The sequence below is a fragment of the Oncorhynchus masou genome, chromosome 18 (genome assembly GCF_036934945.1).
Source record: "Oncorhynchus masou masou isolate Uvic2021 chromosome 18, UVic_Omas_1.1, whole genome shotgun sequence".
NCBI lineage: Eukaryota > Metazoa > Chordata > Actinopteri > Salmoniformes > Salmonidae > Oncorhynchus > Oncorhynchus masou.
The window spans coordinates 36,380,661-36,395,514 of record NC_088229.1 but is presented as its reverse complement, the minus strand read 5'-3'; the positions used below and the strand labels follow the sequence as shown (position 1 = coordinate 36,395,514).

The 14,854-nt window shown below is 46.3% G+C and overlaps 1 protein-coding gene across 1 annotated transcript in view; it reads left to right on the top strand.

The window, feature by feature from the left end:
- Window positions 1–9,293: 9,293 nt before the first annotated feature.
- The window catches only part of LOC135504500 (agrin-like), a 280,244-nt gene continuing 274,683 nt past the window's right edge, over window positions 9,294–14,854 (top strand). The window contains exons 1-2 of the mRNA XM_064923146.1: window positions 9,294–9,715; window positions 10,799–11,060. Of these exons, the coding sequence (XP_064779218.1) occupies window positions 9,521–9,715; window positions 10,799–11,060 (457 nt within the window). The 5' untranslated portion in view covers window positions 9,294–9,520. The remainder of the gene's footprint in view (window positions 9,716–10,798; window positions 11,061–14,854) is intronic.

The following is a 14,854-nucleotide window of genomic DNA, read 5'->3' as shown; positions in this document are numbered from 1 at the left end:
AGGCTACTTAAATACGGTTCCCAATCAGAGACAACGAGAATCACCTGACTCTGATTGAGAACCGCCTCAGGCAGCCAAGCCTATGCAACACCCCTACTCAGCCGCAATCCCAATAACTACAAAAACCCCAATAAGAAATACAACAACATAAACCCATGTCACACCCTGGCCTGACCAACTAATTAACGAAAACACAAGATACTAAGACCAAGGCGTGACAGAACCCCCCCCCCCCTAAGGTGAGGACTCCCGGACGCACCTCAAAACCATAGGGAGGGTCCCGGTGGGCGTCTGTCCATGGTGGCGGTTCCGGCTCGGGACGTGGACCCCACTCCATAAATGTCATAGTTCCTCCCCTTCGCGTCCTGGGATAATCCACCCTCGCCGCCGACCATGGCCTAATAGTCCTCACCCAGAACCCCACTGAACTGAGGAGCAGCTCGTGACTGAGGGGCAGCTCGGGACTGAGGGGCAGCTCGGGACTGAGGGGCAGCTCGGGACTGAGGGGAAGCTCGGGACTGAGGGGAAGCTCGGGACTGAGGGGAAGCTCGGGACTGAGGGGCAGCTTGGAACTGAGGGGCAGCCCGGAACTGAGGGGCAGCCCAGTACTGAGAGAAAGCCCAGCACTGAGAGGAAGCCCAGTACTGAGAGGAAGCCCAGTACTGAGATGAAGCCCAGCCAGGCAGTTGAATCCGGCAGATCCTGGCTGACTGGCGGATCTGGAAGAGTCTGGTTGACTAGCGGATCTGGAAGAGTCTGGTTGACTGGCAGATCTGGAAGAGTCTGGCTGACTGGCAGATCTGGAAGAGTCTGGCTGACTGGCAGATCTGGAAGAGTCTGGCTGACTGGCAGATCTGGAAGAGTCTGGCAGACTGGCAGATCTGGAAGAGTCTGGCTGACTGGCAGATCTGGAAGAGTCTGGCTGACTGGCAGATCTGGAAGAGTCTGGCTGACTGGCAGATCTGGAAGAGTCTGGCTGACTGGCAGATCTGGAAGAGTCTGGTTAACTGACAGATCTGGAAGAGTCTGGCTGACTGGCAGATCTGGACAGACTGACGGCTCTGGCTGCTCCATGCTGACTGGCGGCTCTGGCTGCTCCATGCAGATTGACAGCTCTGGCGGCTTCTTGCAGACTGACAGCTCTGACTGTTCCATGCAGACTAACAGCTTTGGCAGCTCCTTGCCAACTGGCAGCTCCTTGCAGACTGGCAGCTCCTTGCAGACTGGCAACGCCATGCAGACTGGCAGCTCCTTGCAGACTGGCAGCTCCTTGCAGACTGGCAGCTCCTTGCAGACTGGCAACTCCATGCAGACTGGCAGCTCCATGCAGACTGGCAGCTCCATGCAGACTGGCCGCTCCATGCAGACTGGCAGCTCTGGCTGCTCCATGCAGACTGACAGCTCTGACTGCTCCATGCAGGCTGACAGCTCTGACTGCTCCATGCAGGCTGACAGCTCTGACTGCTCCATGCAGGCTGACAGCTCTGGCTGCTCCATGCAGACTGACAGCTCTGACTGCTCCATGCAGGCTGACAGCTCTGACTGCTCCATGCAGGCTGACAGCTCCATGCAGACTGGCAGCTCTGGCTGCTCCAAGCAGACTGGCAGCTCTGGATGCTCCATGCAGACTGGCAGCTCAGGCTGCTCCGAACAGGCAGGAGGCTCCGGCAGCGCTGTAGAGGAAGAAGGCTCTAGAAGCGCTGAACAGGCGGGAGGCTCCGGCAGCGCAGGAGAGGAGAAAGGCTCCGACAGCGCAGGAGAGGCGAGGCGCACTGTAGGCCTGATGCGTGGTGCTGGCACTGGTGGTATTGGGCCGAGGACACGCACAGGAAGCCTGGTGCGGGGAGCTGTTACCGGAGGGCTGGGGTGTGGAGGTGGTACTGGATAGACCGGACCGTGCAGGCGCACTGGAGCTCTTGAGCACCGAGCCTGCCCAACCTTACCCGGTTGAATACTTTCGGTCGCCCTGCCAGTGCGGCGAGGTGGAATAGACCGCACTGGGCTATGTAGGCGAACTGGAGACACCGAGCGCAAGGCTGGTGCCATGTAAGCTGGCCCAAGGAGACGCACTGGGGACCAGATGCGTAGAGCCGGCTTCATGGCATTTGGCTCGACGCTCAATCTAGCCCGGCCGATACGCGGAGCTGAAATATACCGCACCGGGCTATGCACCCGCACTGGGGACACCGTGCGCACCACTGCATAACACAGTGCCTGCCCGGTCTCTCTAGCCCCCCGGTAAGCACAGGGAGTTTGCGCAGGTCTCCTACCTGGCGTAGCCATACTCCCTGTAAGCCCCCCCCCAATACATTTTTGGGGCTGATTCCCTGGCTTCCATCCACGTCGCCTTGCTGCCTCCTCATACCAGCGCCTCTCCGCTTTATCTGCCTCTAGTTCCTCCTTGGGGCGGCGATATTCACCGGGCTGAGCCCAGGGTCCTTTTCCGTCCAGTTCTTCCTCCCATGTCCAATTCTCCAAGTGGTGCAGCCTCTCCCACTGAAGCTGCTTCTGTTGCCTCTTCTGTGGCTCCTGCCTGTTAACACGCTGCTCGGTCCGTGTGTGGTGGGTGATTCTGTAACGGCGTTCTTCGTTTGTCGAAAGAAAGTCGGACCGAAATGCAGCGTGGTGGTTACTCATGTTTTTTTAATGAATGAATTGCGGTACATGAAATAACTGATATAAATAAATAACAACAAAACGGAACCTGAAACCTAATTACAGCCTATCTGGTGAAACTACACAGAGACAGGAACAATTACCCACGAAATACAAAGTGAAACCCAGGCTACCTAAATACGGTTCCCAATCAGAGACAACGAGAATCACCTGACTCTGATTGAGAACCGCCTCAGGCAGCCAAGCCTATGCAACACCCCTACTCAGCCGCAATCCCAATAACTACAAAAACCCCAATAAGAAATACAACAACATAAACCCATGTCACACCCTGGCCTGACCAACTAATTAACGAAAACACAAAATACTAAGACCAAGGCATGACAGTACCATTGAGAATTGAGATTCTTCAAAGTAGCCACCCTTTGCCTTGATGACAGCTTTGTATACTCTTTGCATTCTCTCAAACAGCTTCACCTGGAATGCTTTTCCAACAGTCTTGAAGGAGTTCCCACATATGCTGAGCACTTGTTGGCTGCTTTTCCTTCACTCTGCGGCCCAACTCATCCCAAACCATCTCAATTCGGTTGAGGACGGGTGATCGTTTAGGCCAGGTCATTGATACAGCACTCTATCACTTTCCTTCTGGGTCAAATAGCCCTTACTCAGCCTGGAGGTGTGTTGGGTCATTGTCCTGTTGAAAAACAAATGATAGTCCCACTAGGCGCAAACCAGATGGGATGGCGTATCTCTGCAGAAAGCTGTGGTAGCCATGCTGGTTAAGTGTTCCTTGAATTCTAAATAAAACACCAACAGTGTCACCAGCAAAGCACCCCCACAACATCACAACTCCTCCTTCATGCTTCATGGTGGGAACTACACATGCAGAGATCAACCATTCACCTACTCTGCGTCTCATAAAGACAGAGCGGTTGGAAACAATAAACTCAAATTTGGACTCATCAGACCAAAAGACAAATTTCCGCTGGTCTAATGTCCATTTCTCGTGTTTCTTGGCCCAAGCAAGTCTCTTCTTATTATTGGTGTCCTTTACTAGTAGTTTCTTTGCAGCAATTCAACCATGAAGGCTTGATTCATCCAGTCTCTTCTGAAAAGTTCATGTTGAGATGTGTCTGTTACTTGAACTCCTATGAAGCATTTATTTGGGCTGCAAGTTCTGAGGCTGGTAACTCTAATGAACTTATCCTCTGCAGCAGAGGTAACTCTCGGTCTTTCATTCCTGGGACGGTCCTCGTGAGAGCCAGTTTCATCATAGCTCTTGATGGTTATTTCGACTGCACTTGAAGAAACTTTCAAAGTTCTTGAAATTTTCGACATTGACTGACCTTCATGTCTTAAAGTAATTATGGACTGTCATTTCTCTTTGCTTATTTGAGCTGTTTTTGCCATTATATGGACTTGGTGTTTTACCAATAGGGTTATCCTCTTTATACTCCCCCACCTTGTCACAACACAACTGATTGGCTAAAAACGCATTAAGAAGGAAAGAAATTCCACAAATGAACTTTTAACAAGGCACACCTGTTAATTGAAATGCATTCCAGGTGACTACCTCATGAAGATGGTTGAGAGAATGCCAAGAGTGTGCAAAGCTGTCATCAAGGCAAAGGGTGGCTACTTTGAAGAATCTCAAATATAAAATATATATTTTGATTTGTTTAACACTTTATTGTTTACTACATGATTCCACATGTGTTATTTCATAGTATTGATGTCTTTAATATTATTCTACAATATAGAAAATTGTAAAAATAAAGAAAAACACTGGAATGAGTACATGTGTCCAAACTTCAGCCCAGGTAAGCCCCTGCGTAATTCTGGCCCTGGCTAGGCCTATATTGTAACGTGTTCAAGCTAATCAAATCACAGTTTATTTATGATACAGCCAAAGCGTAAGCTACACAATACAATGAAATTCCTACTAGCAACTAAACCTCTCCTTGCAAACAGTGCTATATGTATTTGTATTTACAGTAGGCTATAGCCTACAAATAGCTATACCATGTAGTCGTAGGACTATTAGGCAATACTGCAAATTATTATTGTTTGTTCCTGAACTGGCCCGAATGGCAGAGCTATCCTTCAGCACCCCAAGTTGTTTCGACTTCTTCAACATTATTGCTAAAAAAAAGCCTAAATAAAACATTATAAAAAGTAAATTTGAATGATACTGTGTTTTTACAACTATTGCCTGGTTTGCCTGAGGCTGATGCAGTGCAGGTATTTGTACACATGCATATACACACACTCTCATTCAAATGAACACATGCAAGAACACACACATACATGTAATAGTGCCAGACACGCACACAAACATATACTGTTGGCATTGCTTGTCACGCCCTGACCTTAGAGAGCCGTTTTATTTCTCTATTTGGTTAGGTCAGGGTGTGATTTGGGTGGGCATTCTATGTTTTCTATTTCGTTGTTTTTGGCCGAGTGTGGTTCCCAATCAGAGGCAGCTGTCTATTGTTGTCTCTGATTGGGAATCATACTGAGGCAGCCTTTTTCCCACCGTGGGTAATTATTTATTTTCTGTGTGTGTTGGTGTGCGCCACGGTTGCGGCACGTTCGGTTTCTGTTTACCTGTTTTTTTGTGAAAGTTTCACTTGATTAAAGATGTGGCAATACATGCATGCTGCACCTTGGCTCATCTATGACAGGGAGTTGAAGACAGTGAACGTGACAGAATTACCCACCACAAAAAGACCAAGCAGTGTGCATCAACTTGGAGGACGAGCTGGACCGGGGAGGAGATTATGGCAGGGGACAAGACCCAGTAGACGGAAGACTGAGAGGCAGCTCCAAAAACATTTTTTGGGGGGTACATGGGGAGATTGGCGGATTCAGGGTTTAGACCTGAGCCAACTCCCCGTGCTTACCGCGGGGAGCATGTGACCGCTCAGGCACCATGTTATGCGGCGATGCGCACAGTGTCTCCAGCAAGCATTCACAGGCCGGTGCGCTCTGTGCCAGCGCCCCGCATTTGCTGGGCGGAAGTGGGCATCCAGCCAGGACGGGTTGTGCCAGCTCTACGCTTGAGACCTCCAGTGCGCCTCCACGGCCCAGTGTATCCGGTGCCTGCTCCACGCACCAGGCTTCCAGTGCATCTCCCCAGTCCGGTGAGACCTGTTCCAGTTCCACGTAACAGGCCTCCAGTATGTCTCCCCAGCCTGGTAAGCCCTGTGGCAGCTCCACCCACCAGGCTTCCAGTATGTCTCCTCAGTCCGGTGAGACCTGTTCCGGCTCCACGTACGAAGCCTCCAGTGATGATCCATGGCCCGGAGCCTCCAGTGATGATCCATGGCACGAAGCCTCCAGTGACGATCCATGGCCCGGAGCCTCCAGTGATGATCCATGGCCTGGAGCCTGTATTGATGATCCATGGCCCGGAGCCTCCAGTGATGATCCATGGCACGAAGCCTCCAGTGACGGTCCCCAGTTAGGTCCCCAGTCCGGAGCCTGCAGCGACGGTCCCCAGTCAGGTCCCCAGTCCAGTTCCAGCAGCGACGATCCCCAGTCTGGTCCCTGCAGCAACCTTCCGCAGTCCGGTCCACTCTCTGGTTCCACGGAAGCGGTGGGATCAGCGTGCGGAGCGGGGGTTCGTCCCGAACCAGACCCGCCACCGAGGATAGATGCCCACCCGGACCCTCCCCCATAGTCAGGTTTTGCGGCCGGACTCCGCACCTTTGGGGTTACTGTCACGCCCTGACCTTAGAGAGCCGTTTTATTTCTCTATTTGGTTTGGTCAGGGTGTGATTTGGGTGGGCATTCTATGTTTTCTATTTCTTTGTTTTTGGCCGAGTGTGGTTCCCAATCAGAGGCAGCTGTCTATCGTTGTCTCTGATTGGGAATCATATTTAGGCAGCCTTTTTCCCACCTAAGGTTGTGGGTAATGGTTAATTTTCTGTGTGTGTTTGTGTGGGCCATGGTTGCGTCATGTTCGGTTTCTGTTTACCTGTTTTTTTTGTGAAAGTTTCACTTTATTAAAAGATGTGGAATTACATGCACGCTGTGCGTTGGCTCATCTATGACAGGGAGTTGAAGACAGTGAACGTGACATTGCTATTATGATTTTAGTTGTCCTTGATATCCATTGTTTTAAATGTATTATTAAAAAAATGTGCATTGTTGTTTGCTGTTTTCTTCTGTCTTTTCCTTTTTTCTCTTTAGTTCATTCTCTTGTCTGTTGGTGCATTGGGGGGTTCTTGGGGGTGGGGAATGGAATTAATTGTATTTTATTTTTTTATTCCTGGGGGGGACTGTGGGTGGGGTCTTGAATGGTTGAGGGACAGCTATTGGGGAACTGTGGGGGGGATCTTGGAGGGTTCGGGTTCACGTTGTTTGGCCTGGTGGTAGATTGGTCAACATGCCCTTGAGCAGGGCATTGACCCTGGATGCTTCTGTGTGTCGCTCTGAATGGGAATCTGTTGGATGACTTATATGATGTAGTTATTGAGCAGCTTCACTGCAAGTATATTGTATGTTTCGAATATTCAATAAATAATTAATAAAAAAACACTATTGCTCGATCCTGGTGCTGTCCTTTCAGCACCACTAAGGGCATTCCCATCGCTTAAAATAACACTCATCTAGATCTGTTGCCTTTACTTTTATTATAATGTCGCCAACAAAACAAAAAGCACAGAAACGACCATGAAGCTTAACAGGGCTAAGTGCCACTAACAAAGATAACTACCCACACTGAAAGGAGGGAAAAAGGGCTACCTAAGTATGATTCCCAATCAGAGACAATGATAGACAGCTGTCCCTGATTGAGAACCATACCCGGCCAACACATAGAAACACAAATCATAGAAATAAAAGACATAGAATTCCAACCCAAATCACACCCTGACCAAACCAAAAAGAGACATAAAAAAGGCTCTCTAAGGTCAGGGCGTGACCAAAGGTGCGGACTCCGGCCGCAAAATCTGAACCTATAGGGGAGGGTCTGGGTGGGCATCTATCCGCGGTGGCGGCTCTGGTGCGGGACGTAGACCCCGCTCAACCTCTGGCTCACCCCGCTTTGGTGGCGCCTCTGGATGTAAGGACCCTCGCCGCCGACTCCGGACTGGGGACCCTCTCTGTGGGCACCGGACCAGGGACCCTCGCTGCGGGCCTCGGACTGGGGACCCTCGCTGCGGGTCCCGGACTGGGCACCCTCGCTGCGGGCCCCGGACCGGGCACCTTCGTTGCTGGCCCCGGACTGGGCACCCTCGTTGGGGGCTCCGGACTGGAGGCCGTCGCTGGGGGCTCTATCTTTTCATATTTCTGTAGGTGGGGTTCATCAAATAAGAGGTGGGGTTCATCAAGGAACCTCCTTAGTTGGTGGGGATTTGAAGAACTTATTCGGGGTTATCCCACAGTTTAAATTTGAAGAACCCCTAAAGGATACTCCAGGAACCTTTTATTTTTAGAGTGTAGGCTACAAGAATATGTTGAAGGCTATCTGTATTGGGTGCACATGACTGAACTGCTCACTTTTGTGTCTGTGTCTGCAGGTATACAGACAAGGAGGCATAAAAAGGTATGTCAATTGGTATTCTTATTACATATTCTTATAGCCTACATATTCTTACCTTTTGATTGATATCCATTGAATTGTGTCCATTTTCTGTTTTAGAAAGATTTGCACAAATATGAAAAGATAAATGGTATCATCGTAAAACAATATCAAGTTAGTTCATACAAGGGAGAAACCTTCCCTTAAATTGAGGAGCTCTTAACATTTTTCAGTTAAGTGCCAGCACCTGCTGTCCTTTCAAATTCAAATCCAAATATTTCAGTTGGGCAATTAGGTTTCTGCAAGAACCCCACCAACTAAGGCAGTTTCCTCGATGAACCCCACATCCTATGGGGTTCTTGGAAGAACCTTTTGGGGGACAGTTTCAGTTCCAAGAACCCTAAGGGTCTTCAAAGAACTTTGAGGATCTTAGAAGAACCCTTGTTGAACCCCTAATTTTTAGAGTGTGATGTTGACATTTTAATTGTGAAGAGGCTACTTTTTAGATTTATAGACAAATCAGGAAAGGGCACAAGAAATTCGAGGGAAAACATGGAACAAATCTCTACAAATATCCTCTGTTGGAAAGCACATCGCAAGCCTGTCATTTTCCAGGAATAGATTGACGGATAGTCAACTTAAAATTACAGCTTTTGAAGAGTGGAAATTTACGCAGTGTCTATTCCTAACTGGGAGCTGTAAAAAAACGCACACATGGTAGCATTTACAAATGTTGATCATGGCAAATATTTAATAAGATCCATAATTGTATCACTTAGGCTTACTGTATTGCCAGTTCTGGACTGTTTCTGTTGGTTTGTTTATTAGGGATAGGCCTTGCCTACCCAATGTTTTTGTTTTGTTATTTCATAGTTTAGGCTAGGCTACACACAATATATGCCGAGACTACTTTTAATGTTTAGTGTAGGCTACTTGGCCATCACTTTCCTCAAAGCAAGGTTTTACGCTTGTTCAGTGAACGCACCATTTCTCCGAAGGGTGGCGTTTTACACCACTTTCGTCAGCCTTCCTGAAACCGCAGGTCCCTTCACCAGTCGTATCAGCAATTCAGATTGCATGCAAATCCGAAGCGTCATTCAAAAAGAATCGAGTGTGAGGGGGGGGGTGAAGTGTAGCGCATTCCTTGAGAGAGAATCCAGCCCTTTTCTTCTCTCCCAGCCGGCTTGCAGCGAGGCAGCTCAGGTCGCGCACGCAGCAGACACATGAGATTTGTCTGAAATTGAGAGAGCTTTGTGGTCGGTAGGGAAGTTAGGAGAAGGCTTATTCGCCTAAATACCGAGTATTGGTGCGAAAACAATTTGTAGCCTACTTTGTGTCGCAGAGATTTGATTTAGTCTGTTACCCGTTTTCGTGACCATGGTTTCACAATGGAAACCAACTCACTTGTACGGGTGGGCATTGATGATAGTCGCCGTTTTCTGTCAACGGTGTCACGGAAGTTGTCCGGAGAAAGACTTGGAGAAAAGGGAAGAGGAGGCAAACGTAGTTTTGACTGGTACCGTTGAAGAAATCATGAACATGGACCCAGTGCATAATACATACTCGTGCAAGGTAAGCCTGACTGTCCTGACCTGAGTGGATAGATTTATGTTGAGTGAGGTTGTCTACAAAGTAACGATAGTCTTGTCGAAAACGTTACAAAGTATTCAATGTTTCTGTTTCAGGAAGTAGGATACGTGTAAGCCTAACTCCAAAGTGACACCTGTCAAATCATAGCCTATCACTATAACATGCCATCCCACTTTTCTTCCAAAGCCAACGGTGGCCATTTGAATCAGTGCATCGGTCTTGGTAGGCCTTCTCATACAGAAGTTGAACAAAACAAGTAATAACAATCTCAACCTTTTCAACAAAGTGTTAACTATTTATTACATATTTATAGGCTAATAACCCCCCTTTGAAACATAAAATACTATATCTGTCTTCCTAAGGGAAGCTCAAGTGAACGATATATATATATTTTTAAACTATAGTGATGTACATAATTGAGCTATATATAAGGCGTTACATTTGTTGTTCTTCAGAAGCTTGTTTTTAAAATTTATTTACAGGCATGAAGTTGTATTTGACAATTGCCTTGTCATAGAGCAGGACACTAAAGATCCATATCCTATGTGGAGAGATTGGAGTAGATTAGAGGTGTCACGTTTTCAGATCGGAACCATTTACCACCAAATGAAACTGGCCCAAATGGCAACCTGTCCCATGAATATGAAATGTCTTCTGTTGCGAATACGGTTATGGTTTAGCAGATACAGTCCAGGAAAGTATGTATTTATTCAACCATGGTACACTGATGTATACAATTTGTCCCTTTAAAGTTTTATTAAAACAAGTGGTTGGAAAAATAAGCGATTGCATGCATATAAACATGAAATAACTGGAGTCCTGACTTAAATCTGTTTGTTAAACTACAATTGTTGTAAAATACTTTTGATATGAAATATATTTGCTTAAAGGTAGACTTCAAAATTACATCATCATAAACAACAGGGCAACTTTCCACTTGCATACCTCATATCCTAGTTATGGTGACGTCACCTTGCTCAGACTACCTTTAACTTGAAGTTACAGCCTGCATGTGAGGAGCCTCAGTAAAGAGCTAAAGAGTCTTTTTCCATGGCCTTGATAAAGGTGAGGGTATGGCGGTACCTGAAAGGCAAGACCATGGTCAACGGCGAGGTTCTTCTGGACGGCGGCAACAAGGTGATGATCGGCGGCTTCGGGGACCCTGTGATATGCGACAACCAGGTTGCCACTGGCGACACGCGCATTTTCTTTGTCAACCTGGCCCCGGAGTACATGTGGCCGGCACATAAGAACGAGCTGATGCTCAACTCCAGCCTGATGAGGATTACCCTGCGTAACCTGGAGGAGGTGGAGCACTGTGTGGACGGTAAGCTGCCATCATCTCTCTCTGTCTCTCTCTGTCTCAACAGGACGGTATGGAATAGTCAACCCCCTCTGTTTAGGTATCCCATATTAGGGATGCACAGACCGGTTTGGGGTTTTGCTTTACCTTACCTAATGGCATTTCAATGATTATTTTTTTAAATGTAATAACTGAGTGTTGAAACACGAAAAATTATGGCAATCGTCCGTTCTTACCGGCAGTAAGCCTTATATGCATGCAAGAGCTTCAGGTGCACACGTACTTTTGTGCCATGAATTTTGCCTGTGAGGCAGTGTGGGTGCCAAAGGCACCTTAGAAATCAACACAAAGTGCTGCTCATTGAAAATACAGTACATGGTCATAAACCAGGTTTCACTCCAACCTTTTAATGCGAGTAAAGTGCATGCTGGATAAAAAATGTCATGAAAGGCCTGATGGAAATTTTTCGGTAAACTTTCCAAGTATCGATAAGAAAAATATGTTAGACAAGGTGGGATCTTTTTCTGTCGGTAAAATTAATTATGTGAAAAATGCCAGTGAAAAAAGCTTTTATGTGCGAATATTGACATAATTATCATCATATTGAATTTAACTTGGAGTCACACGATGACATGTGTGGTTCTCCTACTATGACTCATCGTGAAAGCATGCAAATTATGAACTTCACAGGGTGGTGAAAGTGCAAGGTGATGAGGTTGATGCTCCTTTACAATAAATATTAAGGGTCTTATTCTGGTGACATGATAATCGATGCTTGGCTGTCATTTGACAAGTAAAAATAATCTTGCTTTTTTCCCATAATAATAATCTCTTCATATAGGCTATATGTGCGCTCCAGCCAACAGCGTGCAGATAACGCTGTTGGCTAGAGTGCACATGCCAATACCAGAGTGTGCACATTCGCTATATAATGCAACATTTTTTTTGTGAGGAAACCATTTTTAGAATGTAGAATATTGGATGGAAATCTAGCTATAGAGGAGAAGTGACTTTTTCGCAAAAATAATGTTTTACACGGTGGAAAGGATAATAAATTAGGATTTTGTTTTGCTAACGAGCGCCAATTTTTAATATGCTAACGAGCGCAAAGAATGGCAATCCAGCTCATAAAGTTATACATATAGGAGCTACCGAATGCCATTTTTGGTGAGTTTGGACATTTAAAAGCAAATGTGAACCAGAGACATTGTGGAAATGAACAAAGTTTTGACACAAGCTTTTCTGAAGGAAAAACAGTACTGGCACTGGAGCAGCATGTGTACATGCTATGTCTGTGAGGAGTCTGGAGTCGCTAGGGCAATGGGCTTGACTGCTCAGAGAAGATGGGAGTGTAGCAGACTGGCCAAGAACGGAGAGGAGAAAACAAGGAATTCAAAAGATAGCAGTGGCAGATGTACAGATAACTCATCCAAAGGGCTTTGACTTCTCAAACATGGCAGAAAGCTAACTCAATATGATGCCCCGTCAGCTTATTAATTCAGCCACTTACTTTGATAACTAGCAAGTTAAGCTTAGTTGTCGCGTTAACGCATAATTCTTAATTTTTCACGCAGGAAAAAAGTTCAAAGGCATAAGAAATATCTTGCTGCTTTTTTAAAACGAAGATCCTGAAATGCCTCTTATTGTAATTGTAATTTCAGGCACATTTTGTGGTTCAGTTGCACTTCTCCATTTGGATGAGAAATCATGAACGAGCATTCAACCAGCAGACAATACTCTGATGTGTAGCTTCTTTTTTCCAGTACTTTCATCGGTGTAGCCTGCCTGCTTTTCTCTGGTAAAATGCAATTTTAACGTTAAGCAGAATATTAGGAAATGTTGCTGGCTACATTCTTTCTGTGAAAAACATTAGAAATATGATGGCCATGTATAATAAATACCTTTATTTTTCTTTGTAAGCTCTTTTACTCATGTGGCTGTCAGCCAAAAAGCGTTGCACTTCTGTTGTCGTCTGATGAAGATGTTGACTTTCAATATTTACTGAACAAAAATATAAATGCAACATGTCAAGTGTTCGCCCCATGTTTCATACGCTGAAATAAAAGGTCCCAGATATGTTCCATACACACAAAAAGCTTATTTCTCTCAAATGTGCACAAATGTGTTTACATCGCTGTTAGTGAGCATTTCTCCTTTGCCAAGATAATCCATCCAACCGATAGGTGTGGCATATCAAGAAGCTGATTAAACAGCATGCTCATTACACAGGTGCACCTTGTGCTGGGGACAATAAAAGGCCAATCTAAAATGGGAAGTTTTATCACACAACACAATGCCACAGATGTCTCAAATTCTGAGGGAGTGTGCAATTGGCATGCTGACTGCAGGAATGTCCACCAGAGCGATTGCCTTAGAATTGAATGTTAATTTCTCTACCATAAGCCGCCTCCAACGTTGTTTTTGAGAATTTGGCAGTGCATCCAACCGGCCTCATAACCGCAGACCACGTGTAATCACGCCTGCCCAGGACTTCCATATCCGGCTTCTTCACCTGCACAATCGTCTGAGACCAGATTATTTTAAGGGTAGTCTGACAGAGTAGTACAGGGCAGTCACATTGTAAAGATAGGCATCACACTCCCTGCATCACAAGCAAATGGTATCTGAAATATCATAGCTGTAGGGTTACACCCATGACTGTTTCCCAGCACTCAGACAAATGGGGACACCTGAGTCCTTTAAGCAAGTTAGTTGTCATGGTGAAGCTGCTGAGGCCCTGCTCAGGTTAATCGTCTCTCTCTAGGAGGTGGAGGTGTCCCCTTTGATATACACCTTCAGGGACAGTAACTGACCTCCCTGAGACAACCTTTCCCCGTGGTCAGGGGGACGTTTTATGAAGTCAGAAGTAAGCTCTTAAAGTCTTTTTTACACATAACCCAGAGCTTTGAGGTATTTACTGGGGACTGCGTTTCTCACACTCTTTTAGCAGTTGACAGTTATGTTCACACCTCTGTTAATGGCAAAGCCGTGGCACCATAAAGAGACACCTCGCGTTTTCTAATTTTACCTAAACAGAGGCAGGAGCAGGAGGAAGCGGACGTGGAGAAGGAATGAATAGATCAGACTTGTCTGTGCTTGAGAACATGCAATCATAAAAATAGTTTTTTGAGGAGCTTCCTGAGTTTGGGGAAAAAAAGGAGACAAGTAATCCATTTTAGCCAGCTGCAGCTCGAGATACTGAAAACTTCCCCAGTGCAGTGAGAGTTATTGAGAGCTGTCTCTCCTTTTGGCACTTTTTTGTGAAGAAACCATTTGTCAGGCACTATAAGAAGACCCATACCCGTGACTAATAAGTCCTAACATCTGCCGTGACTATGCCCGTCTCTGCCCTCTTTGCCAGCAAACAAGGCTTGTTGCTGTTCGGCTTCTGCTGGCGCTTGACGATGTTGGCAGCTGGTCAAAAGTTAGAATCCATGGCCTCCATATACAGGCCTCAAAAACGGCCAAATCATTCATGATGGCAGGTGATTCCAATGGTCGCAGGTTGTTTGCAGTGTTTGGTAGAGTTTGGCACAAATAACATTTTATCTTTCCCGGCACGGCACACTGTACTGCTGACATTTTTTCTTCCCTCTTTTCTTATTTTTCAAATTCGCCTTTCTTGTTGCGGAGAGAGGAGTTTCTTGGTTCTAGCAACTACTGTCTAGTTGCTAGATGCCTTGGGTTTGGAGAGGTTCTTAGCATGGCAACATATTTCACATAACTGGCTTAGAGGGCCAAGGAATATGCATTAGGAAATGCACTTGGTCCTGTTTCGTTTCAATGAAACCTTATGAAACTTTTCAAACTGTATTCAA